Consider the following 19,734-nt stretch of genomic DNA (forward strand, 5'->3'; position numbering starts at 1 on the left):
TGTAACCTTTCCAACTTTATTTCAGTACCAGAAAAGTAGTTATAAACAGAACCAGTTATAATTCTTTTAGTTTTCAAAAATCTATGATAAGTTCTTCAGGATAGATCTGAAGAGATTAAGTGATGCCAAGTGACGAATGACAACATCCAGCGAACCTTAGAGAACTAAGCCTAGAGAGCTAGCCTATGTTCCAATGCAAAGCAAATTAACTATGGGAATGACTACTTCACATGCATTATAATTCAAGCCTCACTAATGCGGGGCCCCAGTCCTGAAAGGACTTGGATACTTGCTTAAATTTGTGCATAACCACAGTTAAGATGACATTACTACTATATATCTAGAAACATTGAAAAGGGCCATAACTCTACATTTACATGGATATAATATTTGTTATTATGTTTTCCCTATTTTCACTAAAAAAAAAATTTTTTTTTCTAATCCAAGGACCTCTTCTGTTTTATTTTAACTATTTTTCACCATTTCTGTAGTCCATGTAGAAGTTTTGCTCCCATATTAGATTAGAGAAAATTATTTTCTAATTACACACCTGTAATCTATCACAAAGACATTTAAAACCAGTAAAACAAAGATACTTCCCATATTGTCAATACTACTACTCCATTGCTCTGTTTCCTTATGAAATGTGTTCGTTCTTGTACATCTGCATGCATGAGTTACTCAAAGGGATCTGTCACAGTATTGTAACACTGGCTTCAAAGTTTAGCTTATGGAATAGTTTAAAAATTTTCACTAGTAAGTCTTTTTGTACAAGTTTTCATTTAATTGTTTTTGAATCAGTAAAATCATCTGCTACTAAACATGCTCAGTTTAATAATTAAGATGAAAACGATGGCAGAATGTGTCTGAAGTCACCTCTTGTATATATGCTATTGTTCTTGCTTACAGATAGTTTTCTATTACCATATGTATGGAGCTCACATTGGATCATTGATTGTCTACCAGAGGACTAAGGCAAATCATGAAAAAATTCTCCTTAATCTTACTGGAAACCAGGGAAATTTCTGGCAGCGCAAGGCGTTGATTCTGGCTGGAGATGGAGATGAAGATTTCCAAGTTGTCTTTGAAGGGGTAGCTGGACATGGTCCTAAAGATGGGATTGCACTCGATGACCTCACATTTTCCAGGGAGTGCTTACCATCCCAGGAGTTTTTACCAGCAGAATCCACAACTCTGCCTCCAACAGGTATTTTCTATGTCTGTATATCTGGAAAGAATGGATACCATCACTGCTTTCATTTCTTTGTCTCTCTTTCAAAAGAGAAATAGAATACATAGTTTGCTAAAGACATGTTGAAGGTAACATGCTTTCAAGTAGCTCTTTGAAATTCTGATGAAGTTATTTTATTAAATAATTGTTTGGATACTGAGTCAACACTTATGAATCTGTAATACTTTTTGTCCAGCCATGTATGATTAGACAATATCCTGCTTAATTCAGTGGGATTTATTTATTGATAGATGTAAAATACAGTTATTGTAAAATAAAGAGCTAAAAATAGGACAGAGTCAATAGAAACAGATTGTTGTAAGGCTCAGTGGGCTTTAATGTTTTTTGGCTAGTGGAAATCTTCCTGATGCTGTTTTGGCACCATATCCACCTTTTTTCAGTGTGGCGTAGTGCCAACATTGTTGCTCTTATTTACACAGTCCTTAGTCACTGCACAAAGGAAATAAGACCCCCAAAATTTTACCAAAAATAATAAAGTTCTCATGGGGATGAAAGCAAATAACCCAAAGGCAAGAGCTGTTCCTGAAAGCACTGATGTTGTTCATTACTAACATTTTCTTAGACGCACATGATGAAGAAGAAACTCTTTCTGACAGAACAGGACAAATCTCTTTCCTGTTTCTACATTTATCACCAGAACTACTGAAATGTAAACCCCTAAAGTGAAATTTAGGAGATGAATTTTGTTCCTGGGTCTACTACAAACTTCCTGCATGGATGCAACAAGTCATTTTATCTTACTTCTCTGCCTTTCTGATTAATAAAACAAAGTTAATATTTCCCAGTGTCAAGGACTACTGGGAGAATGGATCATTAATTTGTGAGATGCTTTGCTTTTTTACTGTTGCTAATGAGTAGCCTTCCCCTTCAGGATATCATTAAGCACCACTCAGGCACTGGGAAATAACACTGATGAGACTACATCAAACCTAAGACATTACACTGTACTTTGTGGACAAGATAAGCAGGAAAGATATGGGCAATGTTTTCCAGACATATCTCTGATAAGCTGCCAGTTACAGTACCTAGTATTTGCTTTCTACTTCTATCAAAACAGTCACAGAAATTTATTGCAAATGAGATTGGTATTTAAAGTTCAGCTTTATAAGAGCATTACCCCAAGAGGAATACTATCTGAGATTTCTGCTTCTTTATTTTTTAATGTCTTCAGACTCTTACTGGTAGACGCAAGTCCCTGTGGCAAAGTTAAAAACTTTAAAAGCTTTGGTTTTGATAGTAAACAATGTTCCAAAACACTTTTCTGATGTATGTAATAAAAAAGCTACTAAAATATCAGGAAAAAGCCAGCAGAGACTTATTTCTCGGTGTATGCCATCTAAGAGGTATTTTGTGAACTTTGTAGATTCTCAGCACTTAAGGATAATGGTCTAAATCCATCCTTATAGTGAACCATCTTTTCTGTATCAATCATTCTCATTTGTCCTGAATAAGAGTTTACATTAGTCACTGAGGATTCCAACTTACAGCTACTATTTAACAGTGATATCTCTTTGGATCACTGCTTGAAATGTAGGCTTAGATACCTGACTATGAAAATACTTCTGCCTACAGAAATTTTCTGAATAGTTTCTAAATGCATTCTGGAGGCTGCAAAAAGTCCTTCATGAGGTGACTTGATAAACTACAGTCAGCAAGAATGACCAGAATGATCAGCTGCAAAAATCTGGACTCCTAAAATTCTCTGCTTATCTGTAGAGACAAAGGAGAGTTTAATCAGAAGTGAAATACTTATTCTATTTTTTTTACGTTTCTGAGGATAAAAACCTCATGCAGCAGAGATCTGCTCCTTTCTTACCTCCAGCCGCAGAGAATATTTGCTAAGAAATTTGAAATGTTTTCTCTGAGGAAGAGAGAGATTCATAGCTTTTGAGGTCTGTTCTCACCACATGGCAATGCAGAATTGATATCGATGCTTATTTAATATACTTACTCTACTATATTTGGACAATTGTTTCCTTTTCTCTGGGCTTGCAAGGAATGTTTCCTTCATTTCAAGTAATCAAAATAGCACAGTAAATAGTAACTGTCATAATGTTTTCCTCCCTTTCTCTTCACCCAAATAAAGTTTCATTATTTGGTGTTATTTCTCACAGTTTTAAAAGCTTACTTTGAAATTTTTATGGCATATTGCTGTGGTTTAGGCCCAGTCAGCAGCTAAGAAGCATTGCAGGTAACTGTAACAGTGGCTGATGTGAGGAATTCTTCCAAGTGCACAACGAGTGCTGAGTACTGTCACTTAAGCAATTTCATTTTCACAAAAATACTATTCATGTTATTCATAGTTAATCCTAGCTCATATCACCCAAAATAACTAGTAGAGTTTCTTAACTCATTAGTCATTCACTACACTGCTCTTTTATGAATAAGTATTAAAAAATTGAGCTTTGGAATTTATTTTGGTTTGTGGTTGCTTTTTTGTTTGTTTTTTTCCAGACTGACTTTTGAAAAATTTTAGTACAAATGTCTAATTCACACACACACACTCTCTCTCTCACACACACAAAAATGTAGAATTTAGCAACATAACTAAAATTGAAATAAATAAAAGCAAAGGAAGAGAAGAGTCAGCAAATGAGGTTTGCCAGAAGTTTTTTGTTTGGAATATTACTCAAAATGCAGAAGTGTACTCTATAGATGAAAGGATATTGCCTGTATCACTCTTTTGCAGATATAATTAGATATATAAAAATTTACAGTCATATAAATAGAAATAACCTTGGCAGTTATTCTAACAAATAAATAATTACAAGAATGATCACATTTTATGCTTTAGTGCATAATGTGATCTCCTACTGAAGAATGGAAAAAATGTCTCCTTATGCACAAATAATTGAGTAACAAAGCATTTACATCTTCCTTTGAAGCAACTGGCATTGACCGTCGTCTGAGATAACAGGATGTGAAACAAATTTAGTAGAATATCTAAAGCACTTTAGATGGGTTCTGGGAAAAAGCAAGCAAACAGAAAAACTAGCAAAAGCACCCAAAACAAATAACCAAAATGCCAGGCATCTGGAGAGTCTTCTTTATTTCTGATATGCCCCAGTACTTTTGGAAGATAATTATACTTATATGGTTGTCTTAACCACATACTGCAGATAGTAAAATTAGTACGTAAACATAAACATGCTCTCAGATGTATTTGGAATGAGATTCCATGTAAATGTCTATTTTATTTTCACCTATATAGTAGTATGGAAAAATGGCTAAAATGGCTCTATGGCTATAATCTAGACTTTTAAAAATAATAAATTGACATGTTTAATATTTACTCTTCTTTCTGGCACAAGATATAACCATTCCATACTTTTCAGAAAAATGGAAATGCTGTAGAATAAGTAGATTCATTTAGCGTCTGGACATAAAGCTAATAGCAGTCATGCATACAGGTGACTTGATTTCAACTTCTCTATGTATTGTCTAGCCATTATGAAGAAAATTATCATTTTATTGTCAGTGAAAGAGGCAAAATATACAGCCGAGATTTTCATGTTGTACTTTCTAATTCTATAAGGCTTACTTCAGCTAAATTCCAAGTCAGTGAAATTATAATGATTGTCTTTTTATCAGTTTAATCAAAAATATCTGCCCTTTCATTTTACAATTTCTTCTTTTTGTTTGTTGGTAGCTAGGATTGTTGGAAAAAACTATTAGAAGTATAGGACTATTACTTTTTCTCACACGTCTAAAAGTAGGCAAATAATGTTGCAGACTTTTGAATTAAGTTTTGCAACAGTAAAAGTGATCTGGAAAAAAGTTATATTTCACAGTATCTAGTCCTATTTTATCTTTAGTTCAGTACTCCTCTGCTGGATATCTGAATTGTCTAGAAATCCTGGAACAAATTTTACATGTGTGGTTAAGACTGCAAGAACACGTGTGCTTATTTTCTCTCCCTCTCTGACTGCAGGAAGGAAGCTGAACTTGAAGTAGCTTTTCAGCATATACTTATCAAGAGTCACTTTGGGCAGTATTTTACTTCCCTAGTTACAGCGTTTATATTTTCAATATGGTATACATTAGATAAAGGAAAAACATTGTTTAGCATAAGATATTTGTAAATTTTATTTGAAAGCTCAGTTTAATTTTTTTTATTTATATCAAGGAGAATTTGAGGCAATTCACTGCACAGCTCCCTTTTCATTCTGTGATTTTTCCAGATTTTTCAACAGGTTATGCCTCCCAAGTAGAATGATATTGATATTGTAGCTTTCACAAGATACCTAACTGTCACAAGATGTGCCTGGATTGCTGTTTAGTAGTAGGATAAACAAAGTTATTAAACAAACAAATGGTAAAAAGACCCTTAGCTGTCAAAATGTATAAGGCATTCCTGAGCGGTAAAGAACCACATTTAGTTTATGCTCAAAAGTCATATCTCATGTGCATCACAGAACAAGAACAAGAACTTGAAGAAATGGAAATTTAAAAAAGTGCTTTTTTGATCTCTGGAAATTTCCAGCTATCCAGAATAAAAGCGAAGGCGGTGTCACCAATAAGGACAGAAGTTGTCCTCCAGAAAAAACTATGGGAGGTTATTGACTGAGGCTGCATAGTCTTCACTGGACATAGGGGGAAAAAAACCACCAGATTTTCTTCTTCAGCTAGTCCAGAGAGGCAGCATATCAGTGAAATGGAGAAAGCAAAGATTCTTTTATCCACATTTGTCTTTTTGTAAATGCTTATTTGTTTGAAGAAAGCCCTTAATATTTCTGTGCTGCATTTATGGGTATCCAAAAAATAAAGTTTTGGGGAGGAGAGAGATCAATAAAACCATCTTAACGTGCATAGTTAATCCTTAGGTAAAGTAAATGCAAATTTTATCTCCAAGTTAAGACTCAAATCAGATGTTGTGTATATCTAGGTGTACTGCTGAAGATGTGTCAGGTATCTGAATTCCATTTATAGTAAATGTTCTGTATTACTCTTTTGCCACCCAGCCACTCAACAAAATTTGAGTTGCACACATAAAGACGTCAGTTATGGTTTGTGATACAGGCAGATGTCTAAGAAATCCCCCCAGCGCTGACAGGTGTGTAACAGGGTGAAGGGAAAGTATATGCCCTTCAAGGCTATCAGCTGGTAGCAAGGAATGATGTCTAACATATTGTGAAAAGCTATGTGTGTTGTGAACCAAATCAAACCCTAGGTTTTATTTTAGCATGATTTGATCACATTTTGAAGTCTAACAATAGTTACCAACAAGATTCCCATCAATTTCAATTACAACTTAGACACTTATCTTGCCTACCTGTAAACATAAAGGTATTTGTTTCTTTGTGAGCCAAATGCTGTTTGAGTTTTTACCACATCTATGGGATATGAACTACATTTGTTTGACTGTAGGACAAGCAGTTGCAGGATGATGGAACTTGGTGTCTTCTGTCTATGATATATTCTGGTCACGTTCAGTGGCTGCAACCTGCCACTCTAGTTGGCTCCGTTAGTATTTCCCTTTCCCATGAACCTTATAGAGATGAGATTTTTGTCTTCATTAGATTTTTCTGTTCTGTTCTACATCTTCACTTTCAATCTTTTTGTTTCTTTCACCTGCTTTCACAAGGTGTCATGTCAAGCCCTCGACCTCTCCTTTTTTTGTCTCTACTCAGACTAGATCATTGGCATTTTTGCATATGAAATATTGCAGTAAAGCTATCGTACATCTAGATATTGCAGGTATTCAAGAGTGAGGCATTAAGGAGACACTAATTACCTATCAGAGACATCAGAGTCATACTGAATGGTCTCTGATAGGTAATACTATGGAAACCAACACCTCCAGTATTACTGTGTAAGATTTCACAGAGGAGGTTGAAGATGATGGCTGGTACTAGGTCAGCTTCGGTGGAAAATTTGAAAGGTCAGAAAAATGTCTTCAAAATACCTGAAATTAAAAGATTAGAAATAATTCATTTGTAAAACATTGTAGTTTACAAGCACATATTTTATTGAACAACATCTGGAGCACTTAGTGTAACTAGATAGAGAAGACACAAACATTTAAAGATAAGATATGAAAAATTCTTTTATTATCATGATGAAATATGTCTTGAAAAAATATTTTCTACTAAAACTAGCCTATTGTACATGATGAATTTGGACAAGATGCATTAAGGCAAGGTGTTATATTAGAAGAAAATTGAGATCAATTTCAGTGAATGAGACCCAGAATGTCAATCTAATTTTTCTTGTAAGAATAATCCTAGTTTTCTGAAGGGTTCCAATAACATACTTCCATGTTAAGCATATAATAGCTACCTAGATAGAGAACTGAGTGAAACTGGATGCTGAGATACTAGTTTTCGACTGTGAGAAATGATCATAGAACAAGGACCAACAAATTGATTGAAAGTTTAGATTCCGAAACTCAGTATTAATTAATCGAGGATGTTTAGCTAAAATATTTTGAGACTTGCAATTATTATTACTATGCATAATTTGTATAATTAACTAGTTAATTAAAACAGCATAATTGTAAACATTCTTTATTTTTCTGTTCATATGTACTGAAAATAAGAATGGAAATAACAAGATATGTTAACCTGGGGGAAAGACAACAGAGAGATAGGCTGAAAAGTAATAAACTTTAAAATTTTATATTCTTCAGGTTTAGACAAAAGAAGACAATGAAAAGCAAATGCTTAGTTAGAATAAATCTTTGTGTCTAAATTTGACTGAATAGTTTTCCATTTAAAAATTTCTCTTTAAATTTTTTAGAAACAGAGATGTGTCATTCCTAAGCAGAAATTACCCATGACCATTGAACAGCCAGCTATCGAGTAAAAATTAATTATCTATTTCTTGAAACACAGCCTGTCCACTAGACCAGGAGTTATATCACCCTTGCACTTCCCTTTTGATTACAAGGTTTTAAGCCTAATCTCTTACTTATAATTCTTATAAAAAATGTTTTAGTGGGATGTGTAAAACCTAATTAGGATGAGAGATAAAAAATTACTTTGTCTAGTGATCAGTAATAAACAGTAGCTGATATCAAATAAAGTTTCACTGTTTAAGAGGGAAATATTATTGTTATTCTTAGTGGTTTTGCAATGAGATAACAAATCCTCATTAAATACTGTCTTAAGCAAAAATCTTGCCTCTCCATACAAGGAGGAAAAGATCCTTTCTACAGCAGAGCTATTGCTGTTCTATTGTGCCAGGCAGGGACAGAGATCGATTCATACACATCCTACAACTTACTCCCTTTGAAATCAATTTCTGTGAAGGATGCTTATGTGATTCTGTGTAGTGATTTTTAGGAGATGTACAGATGCATCTGAATGTAAATGCCCAAGAGGGTGACTTCCAAGTAGATGCGATACATTGGTCAAAATACTATTCCAGTCATGAAGATAAAGTAGTAAGGCTGCTATAACCCAGCCCTACTGCAATTATTTCCTTCTGTCTGAGGTTTGAGAGAAAACTTGCCTTTTACTGGACATAGAGTTCTAAGAACTGAAATCGCTTATCAGAGAACTTGGTTAGCCGGACTATTATGCAGTATTTGAGTGCATGCAAAATATGATCAACTGATTTATGAACTTGGAAAGACTCAGAGATCTATTTTAGTTCTAAAAAAAATCTTGAATTTGTATGCCCAGCTTCCAATCAGTGAGACCTAGTTTATCCCAAAGCAGAAATGCCACAGGAAAAGCCTTTCTTACTATTTTTTCACTGACAAAAGATATAAAATCATTATTATGTATTTTGAAGTAGTCTGTGATGTGTAGCTAGGCTTCAAAAGATGATTGGCGTAAGAAAGTATTCAGTTTCTGTTGGATTTGTATATGAAGTTTTGGGCTAGGTACATATAAAGTTTTCAGATACTATTGGGCTGTTTCTGTTTGTACTTTCTTGTATGTTTCCCCTACCTTCTTCCTAAGCAGAGGAAAGCTGAATGGGAAAGCTTACATATAAATCAGTGTATCTGACTGGTCTGAATAAATTTAGGCTAGATGCTAGAAAGGTCGCTTATCTGAAAACTGAAAAATAGCAATGGGGAAATTCACTGGTTATATTGAAGGCAGAGTTGCTTGAGGTGGTCACCTTTCATAAAAGTGAAGTAAACCCAGTGACTTGAGCAATATCTTAAAAACCAGGTTCCTGTGAACTGGGATAAAATTATTTAATCAGGGCTGTCTTTGCAACAATAGCCTTTTCCACTGTTTCCTTGTTCAGTCGCTTGCTTAGCTTGTGTGCTCCTATTTGCTTAACTGAAAGAGTGCTGCTAAACATGAATATGTACTGAATCAATATACAGTTAATAAAGCTGTTATTACTTAGGAAATAAATTGTAGTGCTGGATTGGACTAATGGTAAGTGGCAATAGCCAATAAAAAAATGCTTTTGTCTCTCATACTGTCTGGAAAAGAAGTAACAGAACTACTTAATCACATTAGGTGGCATTAACGGTACAAGTGACATTAGAGGACACAGGTTCCAAATGCAATTGTTGTTACTTGTAGAATCTCACCTCCAAACACTTATGCTGACTTTATATTTTTCATCTTTTTCTTTCATTGTTGGAGAGCAAACATGTCTGTAACACAGAAGAAAGGGGAAACTGACTATCTGAGACTATGTTTCTTTGAGATACTGAGTGATTAAAGATTTTGTTGGCATCTTTCTCTTCCATCAAACATAATTCTCTTTTTCCTATTGATCTTTCCAGTGGAGGCTCAAAACTGTGTGGAAGGCAGTTTAAGACATCAATACAAACTTTTAATCATCACGTCATCTTCAACTCACTGTAGCATACTTTCTAATATAGTCAGAAAGTTTTGTAATATCACATGGTAAATACAGCAATTCTGAAAACTATTCCTTCTGAGCAGTGAGAGATGAAGTATTCATAGGGGTCATGAGATTCAATTTAATCAGTTTTGGAGGTATTTTTTATTCTCCTACTGCTGACTCTTATTCAAGTAGTATTAAAGAGTTGAAACATAGCTGGTTTAAATGCTGTGACTGTTCATACAAATTCTGTGCGAAATGTTCCTTGCATCTCTTTCACAGTTTCATCCCATCTGTACATAACTGAGAATATTCAAGAGCAGATTCTTTTGTAATTTACATTTGTGTTGTTAAATACTATTACTGATTTAAGGGAATAGATTTGCATTGATAAATAGTAGAGGTCCCCAACTGACAGTGATTCAATTCAGTCTTAATGCTATCTCAATAGAAGGAGTATCTGTCAATGAATCCAGGCCTAGATGTCCTCTTATTCATCATGAGCATTTTCATCTGAAGAGATTGACTGAAGATCTCCTTCTAAGCTGACCCGTTAGAATGTTTTATAGACTCAGTAGTGTAGAATTTCTCAAGCAACATGGGAAGGTGTGCACCATTTCTCCTGCTGACAGTGATAGTATACCACTACTGTAATACATTAAAAAAAATTTAAAGGAGTTAAAAAGAGGTAGCAAGACCCTCTCTAGTCAAAACCTGCTTTTTTATTTCTTTTGCATGAATACACATTCAAATACACCTAAGCACTTGAGACTGAAGATTTTATTCTTTATAATACTGTTTTTACAGTTTCCCAGTCTTGCCTATGTTATATCAAATAAACTCTGTGTGAAGAGGCACCGTGTGCCCACTTTGCTTTCAGCTCTTCTAATCCTTCAGAATTCATGTTAACCTCATATAGAGCAAAGTATAATGTTAGGGCACACTGAGTGCATCACAGATTGGATGTGTCTTTGGGTGAATTGGGTGACTGATAAATAACCATTCTTTTCTAATGAGAAATAATAAAGTATCAGTCAATGGAACAAAGAAGATACTTCAATGCCCTGACATGGATACAGATGATAATGTTGAACAGGATAGGTTTACCTTACTGTTTATTTTTTTTTTATCCTTAATCATTCTGAGGATGACTATTACTGGAAAGAAATAATCCTGTGTTTAGATGTAGAAATGGACAAGACCAAAAATCAACTAAGGAGAATTTGTTTACTGGAGAAGCTTCCATCAGCTTTTTGTCATGGGCGAAACTTAGAAGGTTAACAATTTCTTCTCAAAGTCCCTCTTGCAAATGAGCTCAAGCTGGGATTTTTTTGAACTTTCAGTTGCTCAGAATGCAAATCAATATGTCAAGGTATTTGAGAGGCTTACAAAACCAAAAATTCAAATATTCGCACTCATTTGTAAAAAAAGAAGATAGACTACTTACAAAGGAAGAACTGATAATGTGTAATAGTGTTTTGTTTTTAAGTCTTCTTTTTTTCAGCACTTCAACTTTTGAAAGGCTTTAAAAATTCTGATAATTTCCAAAGCTTTTCTTCTGAAATGAGATGCATTTTTCACATTCCTGTGCTGACAAGTCATTATTACTATGCAATACCAACTGTGATGAAAGCACTTTATTCTGTGTCCTTTGGTTATACTGGTGAGATATTAGAGAAAAGATGTTCTTGTTAACAAGCTTTTTTTTAAGGACACGTACAAATCAGTTATACTGTAATGTCAACTAAGAACAAGAATTATAATGGAGTAACTGTCGCAGGGAAAAACTCAGAGATCTAAACTATCTATGGAACCCCTATCCCTGGGATGTCAAACTCTGAGTCAGCTGATTAATTACTCTAGTCTCCATACGAGACTATGGTTCTACAGGAATTCTAGATTTGATTTAGGAACAGGTGTACTTCTAGCTATGTGAATGGAAATAATTTCTTTTGAAAATATTTTGAAATAGATCTAGCTCTTTTTCATATCTGTTTTGTAGCTACTATAGGAGTGGATAAACATTTAGTTTATCTATTATAAATTCCCATATTTATATAAGAAAATTAAGGTCTGCTACTGCACTTTGATTTTTAAAACAAAAAGACACTAAAATTAATACGTAATTTAACCTCCTGCATAACAATAACCAAGTTTTCATCTAGAATTCTCTTTGATTTATCAAATAATCTTAAGTTAAACTAAAGCATATCTCTTGGGAAAAAAAAAAATTCAGTCCCTACCTAAAACCCTTAACTGACAGAGAATTTATCGCAGTCTCTGGTTATCTATTCAATTGTTAATTACTCAGTCATTTTGTTTTAATTTGAACTTCACTGACTTCAGTTTTCCAGCATGTAATGTTGAGGTTTTTAACAAACAGATTAGAGATTTCTGCTATCAGTGTTTGTCTTCTTAGAGGTAAATAGAGAATATGATCAAGCTATTTCTAATCTTTGATATATTAATTTGGCTTCATTTCATAATTCCATGCAACAGTGTAATCAGCCAATTTCTCTAGGAATATTTCATGGCTAATCCAAGCAAATATGGCACAATTTGTTTTCATTAACATTAAGTGAAAATTAAATTATTGCGTATTCAGGTATAAGTCCAAACACCTTGAGAGAATTTGTAATGTATTTTAATGGTAAAGAAATAATTACAAACAGCTATTATCTTCATCAAGGAAAGGATGAGAGATTACTATCCTGATGTAAAAGACAAACAGTATTGTGGAGGAAACAAACAACTTGTAAAGAATTTGGGTGAAGAAATTTAGCTTTAAGCATAAGATGTTTCTAAACAGAGATGTAGGACTATCATCTGAAGACCTTAAGACCTGTTAAGTGTTAGTAGGAAAAATCAAGCCCTTCTCAAATATCTCCATCTGCTAAAGTGAAAGAAAATAATAAATAAAAGTGTGCTTGTTCATCATCGTATCATACATTACTGGAGTTAATTTTTTGCAGAGGATATAAATTTTTATTTTCATTTATTTTCAGAGAGGAGCTAAACAAGCAATAAAGTTATTACTATGATATAGAGAGATATAAAAATTAACTATCTCATAGAAAATCCCTGTTGTGACACAGGTTATGGTTTAAAAGACTAAAGAATAATTTTTTCTCCTCTGAAGTTACTTCTTTGAGAACACAACAATTCTTGCCAAAGTTTGAAGCTTACGTGTATAACACATATAGATGCTATTTCTTAATATGAATACCTTTTCTGTAATTTATTGCTGTTCTGCCTCAATGCTACAACATATATACTATGTTATTTTTATTATTATTCAAAGTTAATTGATGCAGAAGATAAATCTTATTTCAGTTCTGCTAGTAAAATTATTTTCTCTCTTGATTTCTACATGTAAATTTTGTTCAAAATATATTTAAGAGAAACACCTTTATATAAAATAATCATGATTAATCCTTGTCCTAATTACGTATCTTAAAATGTAAATGTTCTGTCTGTTGAGTTTTCTCAATGTATATAAAACAAAGGTATTATTGACTGGTGCGGCTGTTTTCCTCTGTTATGTGAAACCTCCTCAATTCAGAGATTATTGATCTGAAAGACACTAAACACTCCTCTGGGTTCACTGCAGCCTGGGGTGTAGATGTAGCTACCACATAAGGCAAAAAGTCTACTTGTTAATAATCTTCAAGAAACACTGTTTGGAGGAAAAATTTACTGAACCTTATTAAGGAGAAGTTCCTCTCAATTAAATATCCCTATTATAGTCACAAGCATCTTTCTAACAGTATGTTTGGATTGTTAGGGTTCAGAAAAGTAGGGAGGAAAGGAAGAGAGCTCAAAAAAACCCCTCACCCTTCTCTTACAAGAATTTATATGTCATTTAAAGAAAAAACATACTATTGAAATACATCCAGAAACAAGTCACACTACAGACCCAGTTAGACAGTGTAATATCATTCATTACAGATGCTTGAAAAGATTAATTCATGGTGAGATTCAAGATGGATTTTTTTATTTTTCCTCAGAAAAAGGAATCCCATTTTTCAACTGTGTTTTTTCTTTGACCTTAAATTGGAAGCAAAGCTACGAAGGGACTTCAAAATGCAATAGTTATTGCAATTATCGATCATGATGAACAGAAAGGAAAAGTATTTCCAGCCATGGACTGCATCCTGAAATATAAATTCCTAGTTTTCTAACAAAATAATTTTTTGCTTAAATCCTTAGTGAAATCACATAAAAGGTATCAGAATCATAGAATCATGGAATGGTTTGGGATAGAAGGGACTTCCCAAGGTCCTCTAGTCCAAAACCCATGCAATGAGCAGGGTCATCTTCAAATCGATCATCTTCCTCAAAACCCCATCCAACCAGACCTTGAATGTTTCCAGGGATGAGGCATTTACCACCTCTGTGGGAAACCTGTGCCAGTGTTTCATCAATCTTAGTGTAACAAACTGCTTCCTTATAGTCTAAATCCACCTTATTTTAGTTTAAAACCTTTACCAGTTGACCTGTTGCAGCAGACCCTGGTAAAAGTTTGTCCTCATCATTCTCATAGGCTCCATGTAGGTGCTGAAAAGCTGCAATGACATCTCCCCAGAGCCTTCTCTTTTCCAGACTGAACAAACCCAACTCTCTCAGACTTTCCTCATTAGCAGAAGTATTCCATCTCTCTGATCATTTTTGTGGCCTTCCTCCTGACCCAGTCCGACAGGTCTGTGTCTTTCTTGTGGAGAAGGCTTCAGAGCTGGACACAGTACTCCAGATAGGGTCTCACCAGAGCAGAGTAGAGGGGAAGAATCACATCCCTCAATCTGTTGCTCATGCTTCTTCTGATGCAGCCCAGGATACGGTTGGTCTTCTGGACTGCAAGTACAATTTGTCAGCTCACATCCATCTTTTCATCCATCAGTACTTCAAGTCCTTCTCCACAGGGATGTTTTCAGTGTCTTCATCCCTTAGACTGTATTGATAATGGGGTTTGCCTCAATCAAGGTGCAGGAGCTTTCCCTTGGCTTTGTTGACGCTCATGATATTCACATGGGCCCGCTTCTTCAGTTTGTCCAGGTTCCTTTGGATGCATCTCACCCCTCAAGTGTGTCACCTACAACACTAAGCTTACTGTCATCTGCAAATTTGCTGAGGGTGTGCTTGATCCTGCTCTCTATGTCAATGATGAAGATATTAAACGATACTGATCCCAACAAGGACCCATGAGGGACAACACTTATTATTGATATCCACCTGAATATTAAGCCTCTGGATACAATCATCTAACCAATTCCTCACCCACCCATCAGTCCAGCCATCAAATCCATTCTCTCCAATTTAAAGAGAAGGATGTTGTTGGGGACCATGTCAATGGCCTTATAAAGGTCCAGACAGATGACATTTGTAGCTCTTCCCTTGTGCACTGATGCAGTCACTCCCTCGTAGAAGAGCACTAGGCTGGTTGAACAAGACTTCGTCTTGGTTTAGCTGTCCTGGCTGTCTTGAATATAGATTTCTCATAACGAGCTCCTAAAAATAAATGTCATTTAAATTAGGCAGTGGTTTTATAACATATCTCTGTAGCCTTTTGGGAAACAATACAGATGCTTGAATTTCTGAAGCAGATTGACATAAAGAAGTTTCTGACAGGTTCCAACTGTCTTATAGGTTTCAATAATTAGACACTCACTCATAGCATCAATACAATTGCTCCATTCTTTTGTCCAGGACCATTTTCAGAGATTGTGTACTAATAAAAATCACAATGATACTTTCATTAAGGTGTAACTGTGAACTAAAAAGAAGTCTTTCTCTTCCAGTCAGAGCCTACCCGTTTCTGTCATTTGCAGCTCCTGAGACCTTTGCCCGATATTCTTGACTTTCTAAATCATTATCAGAGGTTTATTCTGTCTTGCTTTTTTCAGTTCAGGAATTTTTCCTCCCTTCTCTGAGCAACTGTTAAAAGCCAAATCATACACAGTCTTCTAGAGCAAACATGATACATACTTCTATGTTACCAAGTAGTCAGGCATTAAAAATTAATAATTTCCCTGGAAAAGTCATTAGATATACCTGTGGCATTCTAATTTATTTATTTGTTTGTTTATTTGTTTTGTTTGTTTAAAATAAGTATGCACTAAAAGGATTTTTTCCTTAGAAAAGAGAGGTTAGTGCTTTTTTTCTTTAGCTAACATCTAGTGATTCAAATCTTGCTTTCACTTTACCCAAAGCCTGCAGCAAAGGAGTGTGGCAATGCTTTTTCTTTCTAGTTTAGGGTATTTGTAATTTAGAGTCTGGCATAAATAAAGTCCTCAGTATGGAGCTTGCCAACTCACCAAATGAATACCCCACCTCTTCTTTTATTTTTGTTAATAAATCTGTTATTCTGATCTATTAATAGATCCAGTCTGGTGTGAATTTCATTTACCTCCATCAGATCCTTTAAATAAAGAGAGTAGGAAGGAAAAAATTTTTTAACACCATGTGATTTTCGGTATCATTTAACTCAAATTCTTCCCATACTTGTATGACTTTCATACATTTGCATATTTTAATTTTATATCCGATGAGCTAACACAGTGATACATTTTTTTAAAAAAAAAAAATGATGCTCGAGCCTTTATTTCAGGCAGAGCAGAATGGAAGAAGGAAATGCAGAGGGTCCACTTTAGAATTTTTGTCCTTTCTTGATAAGACAATGTACGGAATGGGCTGATTTTTATCCAGATCCCTGCAGAAACTGATCTGAAATGAATACATGAAGCTCAAAAATGGGTTCTGTGAAATGAGTCCTGCAACTTTTAAGCTGTACAATAACAGAATTATCCCTCAATAATGCTGGGAATACTGCACAAAAAGGACAGCATCACCCCACTGAACTCATCTGGGGAAAAAAAAAAAAAAAAGAAATCCATTAAAAGGCAAACCTTGGTAGTTAAAATAGAAAAGCTTTTTATTCCAAATTGGGGCTGCTAAACTAAGCTCAACTTTGCAGCTAACACGAAATGGTTTAATCCTACACCACATGAAAGGAGAATGTCAGCAATTAAGTCAGACTAGAAAGCTTTGTTAGTGAAGGAATGCCTGGCTGGAACTTGCCCTCAAAAGATTTAAAAGGGAAACAGTCATTTATTTAGGCAATCTCTTGACAAATTACAAAAGAAACAAACTGATAATGGATTGGCACTTCAGGGGAACCAAAGGCTTTTAATAAAACTTCTCCGGACCACCCTCCTCCTCCTCCTAAATATCAGACTCTCTGAGATGTAACCTTCCAGTAACCTTGCTGGAATGCATGGCAGTATGATTCACCAGGACACCCCTATTCTTCTCTTTTCAGGCTCCTGCTCACATGGCTATTGGCAATGTCAGAATGGCAAGTGTTACAGACCAGAACAAAGCTGTGATTTTGAAGACAACTGCGGGGATAATACAGATGAGAGTGAATGTGGAACTTCCTGCACCTTTGAAAACGGCAGATGTGGCTGGCAAAATTCCCTGGCTGACAATTTTAACTGGGTGCTAGGGGTCAGCTCTACTCAAAGTCTCAGACCTCCCGAGGACCACACGCTTGGAAATACAACTGGTATGCTGTCAGATCACAAATGAGATGTAATTGCCTTCATGGATCTTCTCATACCTCCCTTCAGAGGCAATAATGGGGTTCTAATATGTCTGACCAGGTTGTCATTTTTAATGAATTAAACGTGTAACAATATCAAAATATTAATTACTGTTGTAAAAAAAAATATTCCCAGTCGTTTCTTGTTTAAGTATTGCTGTATGAATCAAACAAGATAATTTGTTACTTGTTGGGAGAGAGATATTTGGTCTATGTGCATCTTGCAAGGGTGAGTTAGCTCAGCTCTGAGATCTACGGGGCTCTGCTCCTCTAGAGCCTGAGCTCACTCCCAGGAAGATCCTCGGTATTAATAGAGCTGAGTAAGGACAAACTTATCAAAACATAATAAAAAATATATTTCTGTAAAGGGTAATAATACATTTTAATCTGTTCCCGAGAATTTATTAGAGAGGCTGCGTGAATGTCTTTTTACATTAGGAAAATCCTCTTTTTGGATGCTTAATCACATCTAATGTGAGTTCTAAGGAAAGACGGAAAAAAAATATTTGGGATTTGAGAAACTGATCTGAAATTTTAAAGTTACCTGTAATGACTATTTATAATCCACTTTTAAATAGTTTAAAATAAATAAATCTCCTTTGTTAGTGGCAGTATAGTTCCTGGCTTGGTTTTGGTCAAAGCACTCAGTTATCTGTTCTTGTTCTTGCCATGAGCTCTCTGCCTTCATCCTCTGGCTTTGAAGTTCTCATAGGTCTAGCAAAGATGACACTGAAGCTGAGCTCAGAACTCATTTTAAATTTAAATATTCCACAGCAGACTTGCACAGAGGCATGGAACAAATATTTACTAGTGGTTGAATATTTACTTGAACTACCAAAGGACAAAACCAGACAAAACCAAAGTTTAATTGAAGATATGTAGAAACTTAGGGGCTAATAAAAGCTTGCTAAGATGAATGAGGGTGAAACAGGCATAAATAATCACAAAATTTATTTGTTCATATGTTTTTAAATTTAGAGACAGTCGAGCCTGGCTGCATTTCACTGTTCTCAAAGTAAGACACAGTACAAGAGAAGTGCCTTTCAGTATGTCTCTGGTTTTCATTTGGCTTTTTAAATAACCACTTCTGTTAGAAAACAGATTTAAGTATCTCTCCAGTACACATATTGAATCCTCTCAACGTATGAACAAAATGTCTGTCGATATAACTCTCTAGCCTGGAAATTTACTGTACGATCTGAAAGTTAAGTTGTTTTATTGTGTGAGTGACTAAAGAGGTCAAATTCTCCAGTTTTCACTCAAGATCTGCTCTATAGTCTTGAAATTATGCTCTCAAATAAATACATTTATCACTCATTTCACTTTTCACAGATATAGTGTGATCAAATATTGAAAGGTGATGATGGTGTTTTGCCATATCATTATAACTGACAGCACTTAATAATTGTGTTCATCATGAGAGAATCAAAACAAAACTCATATCAGTTTTAAAATTTTTGTTACATGTTAAAGTACATTGCATACATGTTTATAGCAACTAAATATTTGTCTTTTGTACAAAATAAAAAATTAATTTGAAAACATACAGAATTTATTATACTTCTGATTAAAAATAGAAATGGAAAAACTCTAATAGCTTAACAATTTTGGAAAATACTACCTGTAAGAGTGTATTTTTGCAGTTTCCTATGACTAAATAATTTAAATGTGGGTTAATACTAATATGTTAAAGAGTTCAGATGCCCAAAAGTAATGTGAATCATTAGGCATACCTAGTGATTTACAAATGGTTTTTTTTGCCTGTTTCACAAGTTTTTGTGTAATGTGGCTTGCTATTTTGAATGTTATCTTTCAGAAACCTTCCTCCTGAAAATCATCACAATGTAGCTATTGTACGATGCATTGTCAAAGTAGCAAGTAATGTTGTTGGTCAAGGACAGGTAATCAGAGTAGCTGGGAAATATCGAAGTACTCTCTCTTGGCTACACAGGCCTATCCAAATCATATCAGCTGTTCCCAGTATATTCCTAATATAACAAGTGCACAAGGAATGAGATCTGGGGTTTTATTTTATCCTAAGCAGAGGTTTCCTAGTGTAGTGCATATATGGGAAGCTTACTTCATGTTTCCCTGAATTTACTTTGCTGAGTTTTGAGATCTAATTTGA

The 19,734-nt window shown here is 34.8% G+C and overlaps 1 protein-coding gene across 1 annotated transcript in view; it reads left to right on the top strand.

Moving 5' to 3' along the window:
* MALRD1 (MAM and LDL receptor class A domain containing 1) overlaps positions 1-19,734 on the top strand; it is a 244,603-nt gene that overhangs the window by 100,891 nt on the left and 123,978 nt on the right. Inside the window, exons 25-26 of the mRNA XM_054060854.1 lie at positions 910-1,207; positions 17,325-17,570. Coding sequence (XP_053916829.1) covers positions 910-1,207; positions 17,325-17,570 — 544 coding nt within the window. The remainder of the gene's footprint in view (positions 1-909; positions 1,208-17,324; positions 17,571-19,734) is intronic.

This window comes from Cuculus canorus, chromosome 2 (genome assembly GCF_017976375.1).
Source record: "Cuculus canorus isolate bCucCan1 chromosome 2, bCucCan1.pri, whole genome shotgun sequence".
Lineage (NCBI taxonomy): Eukaryota > Metazoa > Chordata > Aves > Cuculiformes > Cuculidae > Cuculus > Cuculus canorus.